Source organism: Rhinatrema bivittatum, chromosome 3, assembly GCF_901001135.1.
Source record: "Rhinatrema bivittatum chromosome 3, aRhiBiv1.1, whole genome shotgun sequence".
Taxonomy (NCBI): domain Eukaryota; kingdom Metazoa; phylum Chordata; class Amphibia; order Gymnophiona; family Rhinatrematidae; genus Rhinatrema; species Rhinatrema bivittatum.
This window is the reverse complement of record NC_042617.1, coordinates 201962006-201978308: the sequence shown is the minus strand read 5'-3', so window position 1 is coordinate 201978308 and position 16303 is coordinate 201962006. Positions and strand designations below refer to the sequence as shown.

At 46.6% G+C, this 16303-nt stretch overlaps 1 protein-coding gene across 6 annotated transcripts in view; it reads right to left on the bottom strand.

The window, feature by feature from the left end:
- Positions 1-16303, bottom strand: part of C3H6orf118 (chromosome 3 C6orf118 homolog) — a 241596-nt gene that overhangs the window by 110042 nt on the left and 115251 nt on the right. For all 6 annotated transcript variants that reach the window (XM_029594119.1, XM_029594118.1, XM_029594123.1 and 3 more), the window contains one exon: positions 12127-12182. In XM_029594119.1, coding sequence (XP_029449979.1) covers positions 12127-12182 — 56 coding nt within the window. The remainder of the gene's footprint in view (positions 1-12126; positions 12183-16303) is intronic.

Below are 16303 nucleotides of genomic sequence, written 5' to 3'. Positions count from 1 at the left end.
AGTTCCAGAGGGTGGGGCCAGCAATGGAGAAGGCTCTCTCTCTGTTGGTTGTGAGGTGAGCAATTTTGAGTGAGGGGTGTGGAGGGTGCCTGACAGGGAATTTCTGGTGGGGCGGTTGGCCTTGATGGAAGTGTGGCATATCTTCAAGCCAGGGAGAGTTGTTTTTGTGTAGCGTGTTATGAAGGATGGTGAGTGTTTTGTATTGGGAGCGGAAGGTAATGGGGAGCCAGTGGAGATCTTGTAGTATGGGAGTGATATGATCAGTTTTTCTGGTGTTTGTTAGTATTCTGGCCATAGCATTTTGTAGGATTTGAAGGGGTTTGATAGTGGTGGCCAGGAGGCCTATGAGGAGGGAGTTGCAGTAGTCGAGTTTTGATAGTATGGTGGTCTGCATAACAGTACGGAAGTCATGGGCGTGGAGGAGAAGCTTTAGTTTTTGAGGATTTGGAGCTTGTAGAAACCCCCTTTTAGAAGCAATTTGATGTGGGATTTGAAACTTAGTTGATTGTCTAGGGAGACTCCTAAGTCTCTAACGGTGGCCGGTAGTGTGTGATTTTGAGAGGCGTTTTGAATCATTTGGTGGATAGAGTCGATAGGTTGATTTGTTAATCTAAGGATTTCAGTTTTAGAGGTGTTGAGAGCAAGGTAGAGATTGGAAAGGAGGGAATTGAGACTTTGGGTGCTGGGGCCGGCAGGAGCACCTCTGTGTGGCTGGTCCCAGAGCGGGTAGGCGACTAGGTGTAGAGAGTGTCAGAGAGGTTAACACAGTTCGAGACAGGAGCACTCTCTGAGGTAGGAGGAGAAAGAGTCTCAAGGAGTGCAAGGCCCTTGCAGCTCTGAAGGGAGTAGAGCGGGACCACGAGGGAGTGGCCTCAAGATGAGGCAGGGCAGGTGCAGAGACACAAACTGTAGAATGCTGGAAAGGTGTAAGTGGGGAACCTGCTGTAGCAGGAGTCAGGAGAGTAGCAGTGCAGTGGGGTGCCCTGAGGAGCGGGGGTGCCGAGACACAGTCAGGTGGAGAAGTGCGCTGAGCCAGGTCTTGATGAGAGAAGACCCTGTAGCAAATCCTCAAAGAGAAGTACCATGGAGGTCCCAAGGAGCAAAGGGCATTGCGGCAGGGACTCACACGTAAGGCTGTGCTGAGAGAGAGTCTGGGTGAGGGTGGCGCTGAGCCTGGCCCCGAGGAGCGGGAAGCGCTGAGAGAAAGTCCAGGTGAAAACAGCGCTGAGCCAGGACCTGCGGATCAGGAAATGCTGCAGAGAGGGACATGGTCGCAAGAGAAACTGTAGGAAGTGGTACCACCTTTTTCAAGCAGGTCTGATGACAGGCTGGACTCCATTCAATGAGCTGAGAGATCCCCAATTGAACTGGGGGAAGTGATGCTGGAGCCCAGGGTAAAACCACGGGGTGAATTGATTTTTTTAAGATGAAGAATTCCACCTCTTCGACATGGAGAGCACCAGTGAGAAGGTGAACTGGCTCGGTTATCAAGGAAATCTGGCTGGGTAGTGGCTCACCATAAATAGATGCAATACACAGAGAAATCTCTAGGAAGCGGGTACCAATACCCAGGAGCTGAACTAAAATCCTTGAGAATAAAATTCCCTCCTGCTCCGGAATTAATCAGAGCAAGGGCTGGGAAGGACCAGGAGTCCCAGGTTAACGTTACTGGGAGAGACAACTGAGGGGCTGGAGAAGTAGAGCCCTAGTTCAGGACCCCCAACTGAACTTAAGCCCGGTAGTTTCCCGGATGGACTGGACAGGTCTGGAGATGGTGGCCAGAAGCTCCACAATATAGACATAGGCCCGACTGCCTCCGCCAGAGGCGCTCCTCCAGGGACAAACGCCCAAGGTCCAACTGCATGGGCTCTTCCGCTTTTGCTAGCAAGGGAGTCCTGCCAGAGGCGGAACTCGTTGTAGGTGGTGAAGCGGGAGGCGTTCCAAAGTGGACCTCCAGGGTGTTCAAGCCTCCCGGTGGCGCTCTTGGAGGCGATGGTTGATGCGGCCTGACAGGTTGATGAGGTCTTCAAGGGAAGATGGGAGCTCATGGGCTGCCAGTTAAATCTTTGAGCTGAGGAGATAGTCCATCCAGGTAAATGGTTCATAGGCAATCTTCTTGCCAGGAGAACTCTGTAGCCAGAGTCTGAAATTCTATGGTATAGTCAAACAGGGTCCGTTGACCTTGCCGCAAATGAAGCAGGTTAGTGCTTGCCAGGGTCATCAAAGGTCCGATGGAAGAAGGACACAAAGCGAGAAAGCTCTTGTAGGAGCGAGTCCGACTGCTCCCATAGGGGCGAAGCCCATGCCAACGCCTTACCCTCCAGTCAAGACTGAATGAAGGTAACCTTCGTGAGTTCATCTTGGAAGATGGACGGCTGCAGAGCAAAATGCATACAGCATTGATTTTATTTATTTATTTAAACGATTTTATATACCGTCGTTCATAATCACATCACAACAGTGTACAAAAACCTTAAGAAAACATTTAAAATACATCAATCAGGAGCAAAAATCAAAAACGGTACAAAATATGACAAAACAACAAACTTAAAAAATACAGTGCAGTCATCTTAGGTAATTACTTCTTAATTTAGAGCTATACTTGTGGCTTATCTATGAAGGCTTGCTCAAAGAGCCCCATTTTCAGTCCTTTCTTGAATTTCTTTAACTCAGGTTCAAGTCGCAACTCAGCTGGCAAGGTGTTCCAGTTGCTTGGGCCTGCAATAGAGATTACTCTGTCTCGGACTAAAGGCCAGATGTCCAATATTTATTGGTGGAACATAAAGAAGCCCTTTATTGGTGGATCTTAATAATCTATGAGGAGTGTGCATTTGAATAGAAAAATTTAACCAATCAGTATTATGTCCATAGATGGTCTTATGAATGATGCAGCAAATTTTGTATAGGATTCTTTGAGCAATGGGAAGCCAATGGAGGCTAATCAATATTGGGGTGATATGATCCCATTTATTTTGCAGAGCTTGGAATCTCTGTTGAAACGAGGTGGAGCTGGTAGGGCCAGCAAAGCCCTGCAAGAGGAGGGAGACTCCTATTGGTTGTTTGAAGCTGGTTACTGGAACTGAATGACCAGGCTGGGCATGAAGATGCTCAAGGAGGAGGGCAAGCCTCAAGGAACCGCTGCTGTTTCTTTGCACTTTAGAGGCCAGGCCAGGCAATGCCTGGAGGGCACACGGCTCCGTCGAGTCATGGCCTTTGCAACCTGTTGCGCAGGAGGTGGACTCTGAGCCGAGGTAGGTTTAGCGCTACCCGCAGGGCAAGCCCTACAGGTCCCCACTGTCAGTAGGCGGAACTGGCTGACTGACGGAGGGCAGCTGAGCTTCGCCATACCAGCCCTCGTTCCCGCAGGTTGAGCCCTTGGGTATCGGGGCCGGCTGGAGTTAGGTGCGGCCTCTGTCCAAGGTCTTCTGATGGACGAGGAGGAGGTCTGCCAGGGACAGCAGTGGTAAGAGTAACAGTTCTGATCTAGACGAGGCGGGGTCCCATAGTCCCGGGCACCAAATGGAACGGAAGGGCAGACAGGGGGCGCCTGAGTGTAAGAACAGACCAAAGCCTGAAAAGCCAAGTCCAGAATAAGTATAACAGAGGCGTCGTTGAAGAAGCTGGAGTCAGGGCAGGCCGGTGAGGCAAAAGCAATGGTCAAGTGCATGAGATAAATCAATGGCGTAGTCAGACAAAGCAGAGGTCAGGTTTAGGAGAGGATCAAGAGGAGATCACGTGATGTGGTGAGCTGGGCGGTCGTGTTCCTCACCAGCTCCGGGACCCCACTACTCGCGAATACTTAATTTACACGCATCCAAAGCTTAATCTAGCTTACAGGCTTATGTCAATTATCACTTATATGAATAAATTGACACCACCGATGGCGACCTAAGGCGGGACGGAGAGAAAAGGAAAAGCCGAGGACTGCAACCAAAATGGCGGTCGCGGGAGACAGCGGGCCTGACTCTGGTTCACCAGGGTTTACCATCATGGATATTAAAGAAGCCGTCCGAGAAGCCCTCGATGACAAACTGGGACCATATCACCCAGCAATTAGGGAAGTGAACGAAACGTTGCACGACTTGCTTCCCCGAATTGATCAAGTAGAAACCCGGATTTCTACCGTGGAGGACGGAGCGTTGCAAACGGAAGGAAAGCTGGTGAGTGCAGAAAACAGCTGAAACTCCTCAAGACAAAATTGATGAGTTGGAAAATAGAGCGAGGCGAGATAATTTGCGATTCTTGGGTTTTCCCGAGAGTATAGAGGAGAGATCGCTCTGTGGCCTTTTGGAAAGTTGGATCCCTGAGGCCCTGGGCTTGCCGCATTTACAGGACAAGTTGGTGGTGGAGCGTGCCCACCGTTTGGGGACCCGAAAGGAGACGAATACCCGCCCGAGACTTGTTATAGCAAAGATTCTTAATTTTGGCGCATAAATCTGAGATCTGGCGGCATCTCGCACAAAGCGAGATCTACATATCAAAATCAGCCAATTCGCCTATTTTCAGGATTTTTTCTGCTACAGTCTCGGAGGCCCGCAGAGGGTTTTCTCCTATTTGTACGTCCCTGCATAACCAGGGGATGAAGTTTTCCCTTCTCTTCTCCCGCCCGGCTTGAAAGTGTGGCATGGGGATCGGATTCATATGTTTTAGACCCCCAGCGGCAGCGCAAACTTTTTCTTACCAAGCTGAAAGACGCTCCGGCATAGAAAAAAAGAAAAAAAAAAAACCCACAAAAGGGACAAAAACAAAAAAAAAAAACAAAAAAAAAAAACGAAGAAAAAGTAAAATACCAACCACGGATAACAGAGACGAAACGTTAATTTAATTAAAATCAAAAGCAGAGAAGAAAATACCACCATAGACGAGCTTACTTCCGAGCCATGGCGCCGTGTGTTTGGCGAGCGAAGGACCTGGTGGGACCCGCGCACCTCTAATAATGGACCCTTCCAGACTTTAAAGTGTCCGCATTACAACCAAGGCACTTACAAGGTAATGAATGATCTGTTGGGACTTTGAATGTTTGCTCTCCGTTGTGGAGGCAGGGTGGCCTGGATCAGGCCAGATGACCGCGTGATAAGAGCGACCAGCTGTCTACCGGCTATGAGATTCGCGGGGACTTTGGCGATTATGACAATACTGCGCACTTTGTTTTGTTATAGCCGGTTCGGCGGTTTTGGGGTTTCGGCTCAGGGAGCACCCCTGGCAGGGCGCTGCTACCGGTGATTTATGCCACGGATCCCTTTTTTTTTTTTTTTTGTGGTTGGGAGCGGAGGGGACATTAGACATTGGACGCGGTCAGCTTTCCTTGCAGCTGTTCTTGTTGAGTTTTCCATGCGTGCAAGATATGGACGAATTTCCTGAGACTTGGGCTTACGTACACCCATGGTTTCTCCTCTAGAGGCCAAAACGAATGGTTCGCTGAAGGCGCACGAGGTGCGACGCCATTTGGATAAACTCTGATGTCTCTGCGGTTAAGATGTCGCTTATCTGCACACTGGACACTACGGACCGCTACAAGTTTCATCTTTTACCCCTTCCTTTTGCTTACAGTTTATGTTAAGGTGTTGGTGAGATGCTTGGGACAACAAAAAAAAAAACCCTTGGGAACCCCATACCGCAAGTGGGAAGAGGGAGAAGGTAGAATGGCGGAAGGGTAATACGCAGCGCCTCGCCCGAATTTTCTAAAAAACAAAAAAAAAAAAACAAAAAAAAAACAAAAAACTTAAGTGGACGGGCCAGGCAACTAGTCTACCCCACTCTACCCTTGTGGATGATTGGGAGTGCATATGAGACACGGTTCTTGGGTGAGGGTGACTGTGGGCAGTTTTTCCTCAGTCGTCATGTATATAGTTATCATTGTAGTGCAAGTTCTTGTTTACACCTGTGGAGGTGGATGTACCCGGACACATCCAAAAGATCTCCAAACCTCCGCTGAGGGTTTATGGGAGGTTTTGTTTCTCTATTGGGGGTTAATGGGATGGGGGGGGGGGGACGGGGAGGGGGTGGGGGGGAGGGAGGGGGGGAGATTAGAGCGTGGGAAAAATATCAGGGGAAGGGGGCAGTCCTACCACTTTGGATGTTTCATATGGTGGATTACAGTTTCTGGAATGGAGAGGAAATGGGGTGCAACATGGGACCATAACATCTGTTCTTTCAATGAGGGATACATTCTGGGTGTGAGGTTCGCTGGGGGGAGGGCAAGGCTGGGTGCCCCCTCCTACATATGTTTTTAAGGAGCAGCTACGGGGAGCGTTCTGGTTTGGGACCACTAAAATGCTTAAGCTAATATCATGGAATATAAATGGGCTTGGTACCCCAGTTAACGGAACAAGGTGCTCGCTCATCTGAAGCGGTTACACGCTGACATAGCGTGTATTCAAGAGACGCACCTTACAGGGCTAGAAAGCCAAAAGCTGCAGAGAGATTGGGTGGGGCAATGTCTTTTTGCAGAAAGCGGTGCATAGAAAAGGGGGGGTTGCTATTTTACTACATAAAAATGCCAAGTTTCAAGTTTACAACACCCTTAGTGATGCAGAAGGCCCGTTATGTTATTGTAATAGGAGTTTGGAATAATAAGCCTGTTACCATCTGTAATCTCTATGCCCCCAAATGTCTACCGCCATGCATTTCTTTGTAGAAATTTGCAATTTACTGCAGACCCATGGACAAGGTACATTGTATGTGGCCGGGGATTTCAACTGTGTACATGAGGCTTACTCTGGCTAGAAACAATCCCCTACCCAGGTCGCAAGGAGAGCAAAAACAAGGTGTGGCGTATTTGTGTCGGAAATTGTTTTTAACTGATGTCTGGAGGACATTGCATCCCAGTGAAAGGGACTATACACACATCTCGAAGGTCCCATCAGACTATGTCCCGCATTGATTATTATTTTAGTCTCCCAACAGGATTTTTTCTCTATCTCCCAGGCACATATAGAAAGGCCTGGTCATTTCTGATCATACTCCAATCTCGATTGATTACAAAACCCCGGGTTCCGCCCTTCAGGGGCGAATATGGCGATTCCCCACTTTTTTAAAAGATGAGGCTCACTTCAGACTTTTCTAAAGGAAAAGTGGAAACACTTTGCCAAGACAATCACCAGACTGCCGATACTCCCCTTCTTTTGGAAACGGCTCAAGTTGTCCTCCGAGGGAAATAATCTCCTACGTTCATGCTAGAAGTAAAGAATAAATCAGTCCATCTTCTTAGAATCTAGAGACAAAATTGAAGCGAGGCGAAACGAGGTTATTCGCGGCCGGTGCCAACACCAGCTTACGGGCCCGGGTGAGTTTTATAGTATTTATGGGCGCCTGAATACACTCCTGGACACTAGGGCTCGACTTTATTTATGGGGGGACAAAAATCATGTTTTTAATTTGGAACTCAACCCAGGGCAGGCCTGCTAGCTAGACTAGTGAGAAACCAAAAGACCCGATCGTTCATCACGCGTTTGCACGACGCAGTCGGGCCGGGAGGACAGTAGACGAAAAGGAAATCTGTGCTTGCCTTCCCGAAATATCTATCAACATTTGGTATGAGCCTGGGAGGGCCGGGGACGGTGAGTGAACAGGCAGAGGATTTTTTTCCCGGAACCTGCGTCTACCTGACCTTGTCCGCGGTCCCAGCGGAATTTTTAAATAGGCCGCTCCTGATCTTATGAAGTTTCACAAGTAATTTCAGCGGCCACCACAGGGAAATCTCCAGGGCCTGATGGTTCTCCTACGAGTTTTACAAAATCTTGTCCCCGTATATTAGTGAGCCCTTAACCAATTACTTTACAACGGGGCTTAAACAAGGGGGGTTTTCCCGCCTCTTTAATGAAGCCCACATAACAATTATACCAAAACCGGGTAAAGACCTGACTTGCCATCCTCCTATCGGCCAATTACCTTGTTAAATTGTGATTTCAAGTCCTAGCGAAAACCTTAGCGGAAAGATTGAAGATTTTTCTCCCTTTTTTAATTTCCTCACACCAAACGGGGTTTGTGAGAGGACGGAAACCGACTGCGACTATCACTAAACTGCTCACGGCGATGTCCATCTGTCGAATGCGACTACTCCGGCACTAGTGGTGGGGCTGGACTCTGAGAAAGCCTTTGACCCGCGTTTCTTGGACGTACCTTTTATGGTTTTACAGAAGTTTGGGGTTGGGGGAGATTTCCTATCTATTTGTAACACTACTTTACGATGCTTCCCTCCTCCAAGGTTTTAGCTAAACCATTGCAAAATCAGGGGACATCTCTATACAGAGGGGAGTACGACAGGGGTGCCCCTTATCCCCACTACTATACATTATAGCTTTAGACCCTTTGTTGCGGAAGATTGCGGAGAGTGGTGGGGTGCGGGGATTGGGAGGGCCAGCACATATTTTCAAAATAGCTGCTTTCGCTGATGATATGTTAGTTTACCTGACCCAACCACAGCATTCTCTTCCATATGTCCTGGATATATTAGATCATTACAGTTTGTTCTCTGGATTAAAGATAATTATGATAAGTCAGAGGCCCTTGATGTTACGGGTACGCTAAAGGACACTTGGCGGGGGGGCTTCCCCTTTCGGTGGGACGGCGGACTCATTAAAATTTTTGGGTATTCATATCCCCTGTAATTTGAGCAATTTTTTATACTGCGAATATTCGGCCCTTACTCGCAAAAACTCTAGACACGTTAAAACGGTGGACATCACTCCCATTGACTCTTATGGGGCGTATTCATCTCTATTTAAAATGATACTTGTCCTAAATGGTTATATCTCATTCAGTTAGCCCCGCTTTGGATACTGAGGGCAGACCTTTTTCGATTACATCGGGGTCTGCGTTCGTTTCTTTGGAGGGAAAGGAAAGCCAGAATATCATTAGACGTGCTCATGAGACCGAGAGAACAAGGAGGTCTGGGATGCCCCAACTTGGAAACTCTATAATTTGGCTTGTGGAGTGCGCCATGTTCGGGATTGGCTGTCAGGACTCTTCTACTTTGACCCCCCATTACCTATCTATTAGAATGGTACGGAGTCCGAACCTTAAATCCTTTAATACAATTACCCATTCAGATGGTTCCTCACTATTTGAAATCAACAACTCCTACTTCAACTCTGTCGGAGGGCGTTGGCATCTTTTATGTAAACTTGGGGGATTGGCAAGCTTACAACTTAAGTTTTTAACCATCACGGGACATGAGCTTTTCCGCCGGGGACTGGGGGGGGTTGTCCTTCCAACGTTGGAAACATTTGGGACTTTAATCATATATCTGATCTGTATGATGACAGATCGGGCACTCTTCTTTCCTTTGTAGAGCTCCAGAGGCGATTTTTGGTGCCCAGTAGGGATACTTTGCTTATCTTCAAAATCAATCACTTCCTCCGTACAGCAGAGCACGGGTTGGTAGACACGGCAGCGGTACAAAAGCTGGGGGAGCTCGTGCGGATAGGCAGAAACAACAAAAATAAGGTCTCCCTGCTTTATAAGGAATTGCTGGCATTTTCCGCTACTGATATACTTGCGCTGCCCTATGCAAATGGACAGAGTGGGCCTTGTTCTCGTTGACGTATACTGAGTTTGAAAATTGTTTTCATGATATCCCTCTACTGTCTGAAAATGTCTATTTACAAGAACTGCAGTACAGATTTCTCTGGCTTAGTTATATCACCCCCTAATAGGGCCTATCAAATGAAAATAGCAAACCTCTGCCCAATGTGGTAGATGTGGAGCTCCCGACAGTACTTTTTTTCATTGCTTTTGGGGACTTGCCCGAAAATTTCCCTTTTCTGGAAACAGGTGGGTAAAGCGTGCCTCCTTTTTTATGAGACGGAAACTCCCACCGGATCCCAACTTATGGTTATTTGGGTTGGGATCTTGTTTATCAGAATCTTTATCTGATCCTGAGCGCCTTTTGATTGGGAGAGCCGGCCTATTGGGGAAACAAGTAATATTAACTACTTGGCTTGAGGTCTTTGCCCCAAGTTATGACAGCTGGTTCCAAAAAATGGTTCGCCTATGCTCTACAGAGCATGCCCTACTTACAGAGGCAATGCCAAAGAGGTCTGTACATATTAAACAGGTTTGGACTGGCTTTACCAGATTCTTAACTCCACGACCTGGACAGTCCTGGGATCCGTGGGCTGATGACCTGACGACTTAAATCGAAGGTGCCACCGAGTTGGGGGGAATCAAAAGGGAAAGAACACTGAAGACGCCGAAATACGGCTCACCACGCCATGGACATGAGCGCCTACCTAGCCTCTTTATCTTGGATTTTTTCCTAACTAAACTATCACCACACTTGCATTCAGGGAGGGGGGGGGGAGGGGGGGGGGAGGGGGGTGGGGGGGGGAGGACGGAACGAGCGAGATGGAAAGTCATACATTCATTATTGGTTCCTAAGGGGCCTTTACTCTGTTGTTTACAGTTGTGTTTGTATTTGTTTGTATAAAAATGAAAAAAACTGAATAAAGATAGTTTCAAAAAAAAAAAAAAAGGAGAGGATCAATAGTGTGGTCAGGCAAAGCAGATCTCGGGTCCAGGAGATAATCAGTAGCGTGGTCAGGCAAAGCAGAGGTTGGGTCCAGGAGATGATCAGTAGTGTGGTCAGGCAAAGCAGAGGTCGAGTCCAAGAGATGATAGTAGCGTGGTCAGGCAAAGCAGAGGTCGGGTCCAAGAGATTATCAGTAGCGTGTTGTTGTTGTTTTTCTGAATAGTAAATCCAGCAATTTTTCTTCCTTACATTATTAAAGATAATAATTTCCTCAGGTTGATATTGCTAGCAATTGGTGCTGCTAATGGTACCACTAATGCTCCTCAAATTGCCTAGTATGAGTTTTTCTGTTGGGAACCCTCTTGGATTTACTAAAGGTAGAGTGTCACTGATAGGTGGCTGGCGTTAGAAGACTAGAATTAATTTATTCAGACAGGCAGTGCCTTCAATGTGCTCACAGGAGGACTATCAAAGGCACACTGAGACTAGTGATTGTTTTTCAACTTGCACTGTAATGGAACAGTACTCTAGTGTGAAGCATCAAGATAAAAGAAAGCTGCAGCACTGTGTATTACATTCTAAAGGACAGGTACGGCAAACAATATGAGACTAGGGAAAACGTGCCAAATCTTACAAAGTTGTCTTCCTTGATTTTTTTTCCTCTCTGATCAGTTTTCAGTGAAAAAGAGACAGAATTAGAGTGCCAGCAATACAAAGGCAAGTAGCCATTAACTTTCTGATTGTCACAATGTTTTCTGTGGTACTTACATAGCACAAGCATAGCAGAAACAGTACATAATAGTAAATTTTGCAGTATTTGCATGCAAAAGCATTTTATTGTATTTATTCCAAAGCCTTTAGGATTTGGTTTTAAAACTTAATCATTATTAGCATTATCATCCACTAAACACTATGGGGCGGATTTTAAGAGCCCTGCTCGCCTAAATCCGCCCAAATCCGGGCGGATTTAGGCGAGCAGGGCCCTGCGCGACGGTGAGCCTATTTTACATAGGCCTACCGGCGCGCGCAGAGCCCCGGGACTCGCGTAAGTCCCGGGGTTTTCGGAGGGGGGCGTGTCGGGGGCGTGCCCGAACCGCGCGGCGTTTTCAGGGCGTGTCGGGAGCGTTCCGGGGGCGGGCCCGGGGGCGTGGCTACGGCCCACGGCGGCCCGGGGGCGTGGCCGCGCCCTCCGGACCCGCCCCCAGGTTGCGTCCCGGCGCGCTAGCGGCCCTGCTGGCGCGCGGGGATTTAACGTCTCCCTCCGGAGGCGTAAATCCCCCGACAACGGTAAGGGGGGGGGTTTTAGGACAGGGGCCGGGCGGGTTGGGTTAGGTAGGGGAAGGGAGGGGAAGGTGAGAGGAGGTCAAAGAGGAATAGTTCCCTCCGAGGCCGCTCCGATTTCGGAGCGGCCTCGGAGGGAACGGGGGTAGGCTGCGCGGCTACGGCGCGCGCCGGCTATACGTATCGAAGCCTGCGCGCGCCGATCCAGGATTTTAGCTGATTACACGCGGGTAGCGCGCGTATCTACTAAAATCCCGCGTATTTTTGCTTGCGCCTGATGCGCCAGCAAAAGTACGCCTAGTCGTGTATTTTGAAAATCTACCCCTATATAATGCTCCAATATCATGGCTATAATCTTACAATACAGCACTTGCCTTCTCTTAACCTGGTCTGACTTTTTAACATCTCCGTCTCCAATTCATTTCGGAATCTAGAAAGCACAAGCAGAAAACAATAAAATGTATTTTCTAGCACCTTCTTATGATCCTTGCAACGCTGTTTTTCTATCGAGTATTTTATAGATTTTGATTTAGCTATTGCTAGTTGAGGATATATTAGTTTTCTTTCTTTACAATGAATTCATTGTTCCAGCAAACAAAAAGCCTAGCAGGTTATCAATATGCAAACTATCAGGTTTCAAGGCTAGCTGCTTCATTAAAGTTTCCTAGATCTGGAAATTCTCCTTCTAAGGTCCAGAATAGGGGGTACCACTAAAAACTTTCAAGTACGTTTTCAAAGGCTCGCATGTGCAAATACAGGCAGTTATGTGCGTGGCTGGGCCTTGCGTGCACTGCGCACATTTTCTAAAGGGCACGCCCATGCACATAACCACTGATACGTGCACAAGTGCCGGGCCTCTCAGAAGGAGTGGGCTAGGGGGCAGGGGCGGGAGCTCCTTAACTGGAGCGGACTGGGAGGGAACAAGGGGAGGCCTGATTGCATTTCAGCACACGGGTTTTTAAAATGTCCCCACCGCGCGTGAAGGGCCATCCACCCGCACATGTGTGCGCATGAATGTTAAAATCCGCCACGCATGTATGCGCAGATATCGTATTTTATAACATTCGCGTGCTCCTTTAAAAATTGACCCCTTTGTGAGTAAAATTATCAAAAGCATTTCCACTGGTAAAATGGTGCTTTATCAACAGAAATAGCCTGTTATAAAACTGAAGAGAAGAAGCGGCACACATATATAAAGGGGAAGATTTTAGTATGTGCGCGCATCCATGTGCAAGCGCTTCCCGGCGCGCACACAATGACGCGCCAATTTTATAAGATGCTCACATCTTATAAAATCGATGGGCCGCATGCACATGTGCGCCAGATTTTGTAATCCACATGTGCATGTGTGCACAGCGAGCGCAAGGGGGGAGGTACATTTGTGCAAGTTTTGCACAGCAACACATCACGGCCTTCCCCATTCCCTACCCCTTACTCTAACCTCCCTTCCGCTTTCCCTCTCCTCTCCACCCCCTTAAACCCTATCTCCTACCTTTTTTTTTACTTATTTCATTGCTTACTGCTTCAACAGAGAAGTGTAACTTGTGCACGCCAGGATCCCTTCTCCGGTACAGTGGCAAATGGCCGCTATACTGGCTGCCTCCAGCCCCGTCCCCGCCCCCCAGACCACCCCTTTTCTTTGGCCTAGCACTTCTGTGCGTAACGGGAGTTACGCGAATTGTCGGGCCCCTTCTAAAATGCGCACCGTGCACAAGGCCCAGCCAACCGTAACCCCCGTTTTTTTACACACGCCGGCCATTTAAAATCAGCCTGAAAGTGTACAGCCAAAGATATATTGATATAAATAAGGAGATACTGGTATAAATAAGGAGCACAGAAATAAAAATAATAAATATTAATTAACCAATAAGAATATATAAACAAACATAAAAATTATTATAAGAATTATAAAAGTTAAATAAAAGTAAATAATAAAAAAGCACCCCAAAACATCATTCAAAATGCATCTTAATAATAAACCAGGTTTAAAACATGCACAATATAAATAAAATATATAAATAAAAGAACATAAATAAAATCAATGATCCAACATGATCATATTTGACTTGCCGCTTCCATAGGGGGTACACTTAGATAAATTATGGTAGAAAAAGAGATATAAAACTATAAGAATAAAAATCCAAAAATGTGTGAGTGAGAAAAATCTATTAACTATTGTAACTTACCATGTTAAAAAGACCATCATTAGTGGGAATATCAGAGGGGAAATGTTCATTTTCCCACTGATACTGGTCTATTAGGTTAAAAACTGTTTGTTATATTATATATTTTCTGCACCATTATTAACCCATTATGACCCAATGTATTAAAAAGCTGTCCTCTAAATAAGACACTGGGGGGTAGATTTTAAAATTTGCGGCGATCGCGTACTTTGTTTCACGCACCAGGCGCGAACAAAAGTACGCTGGATTTTATAAGATACGCGCGTAGCCGCGCGTATCTTATAAAATCCGGGGTCGGCGCGAGCAAAGGGGTGCAACATTTGTGCAACCTGCTCAAGACGAGCCCAGTGCGTGCTGCTTGTTCCCCTCCGAGGCCGCTCCGATTTCGGAGCGGCCTCGGAGGGAACTTTCTTCGCCCCTCCCCCCACCTTCCCCCTCCCCTTCCCCTACCTAACCCACCCCCCCGGCCCTATCTAAACCCCCCCCCTTACCTTTGTTGCACGATTTACGCCTGCTTTTAGCAGGCGTAAATCTGCGCGCGCCAGCAGGCTGCTGGCGCGCCATCACCTGACCCATGGATGCTTGATTGGTCTCTATATAGGAACCACTGACCATTATACCAGAGCACTGTGTTATTACTCTTCTTCATATTTAAGAGGTATTTTCCTTGATGATATTTTTGTGCGTCTATTTGACATCGCAATTGTCATTCATCTGCTTGCTTATTTATGTATTTTTATGTATCTTTTAATGAACTTTTATTTTTGTTTTGTTTAGGATATTTTTTGTAGGGCTCCTTCAGAGCACATCTGTTTTGTGTTATAAAACTGCCCACATGATACATGAGTAAGGTTATGCAGGTTTGTCCTCTATACTCATAGGTTTACCTGGATTAAGCAGAGGCATTGCTGGGGGTCAGTCCTAAAGTAATATGTATTTATTATCCCAATAATGCTGAAAATTGGTGTTTATCCAACAAACTTTATAGGGACATTCATCAAATTGCATTATTTTATTTATTTATTTAAGGTTTTTTTATCTAACGACATTCGTAGGTACATCATGCCGGTTTACATCGAACAGTATTAATAGAAACAAAAAATTACATAGAACAAGGGAATTTGAAACAAGGGCCTAAGGCAGGGGTGGGCAGTTCCGGTCCTTGAGGGCCACAAACCAGTCTGGTTTTCAGGATATCCCTAATGAATATGCATGAGAAAGATTTGCATGCACTCTGCCTCCGTTGTATGCAAATCTATTTCTGGCATATTCATTAGGATATCCTAAAACCTCGACAGGTTTGTGGCCCTCGAGGACTTGGAATTGCCCACCCCTGGCCTAAGGCAATAAGGGTAATTAAAAACTAAATAGAACGTTAGGAAAAGCTGAAACAAATGATAAAAATAATGCCCTAGAGCAATTTAAAGCAGAACATAATTTATTTATTTTATTTAAAACTTTTATATACTGACGTTCATAGACATATCACAATTGGTTTACAGGTAACAGGGGGAGTAATATTTGAACTGAGAGGAAAAGATAAAGTTACATGTAACAGGATATAGATGAACTTGGGGAAGAGGAGAAAATAAAGGGTCAAGTGACCTAGGAGAGGATTTTTCAAGAGAGAGAAACAATAACTATATTACAATTGCTTGTAGATTTTGGGGGGAGGAGGAGTTAGAAGGGGAATGTGACCTGGCAGAGGGAGATAATTCAAGTGTAGTCTTGTTCAAACAGCCAAGTCTTTAGCTTTTTTTGAAGGTGGCAGTGCAGTGTTCCTGGCAGAGTTCCGATGGCATAGAGTTCCATAATGATGGACCCGCTAAGAATAGCGCACGTTTTTAGGTGGATATGAATTGGGTGAGATTGCGCATGGGAGTGGCTAAGGATCCTTTGTAAGCGGTTTCTGGAGGGTCTGTTGGAGGTGTGGTATTGGAGAGAATCATTAAGCCAATGAATGTTTTGGTTGTGCAAGGTTTTGTGGATAATTGTAAGTCTCTTATGGAGGATTCTGGATGGGATCGGGAGCCAATGGAGGTCTTTGAGGATTGGAGTGATGTGGTTTGATCTGGGTGGAGTTAGAATTCTCGCTGCTGCATTTGCAGCATTTGGAGAGGTTTGATTGAGGTTGCTGGGAGGCCTAAGAAAAGAGAGTTGCAGTAGTCATCTTCGTGAAAAGGGTGCTTTGGAGGACTGTTCGGAAGTCATTATGTGTAGTAAAGGTCTTAGTTTCTTTAGTACCTGCAATTTGTAAAAACAGTCTTTGGTCATGTTGTTGATGTGTTTTTGAAAGCTGAGATGGTTATCAAGAGTGACACCTAAATCTCTGACATGTTGAGAGAAAGAGAAGGGGTGCATTGAGGGA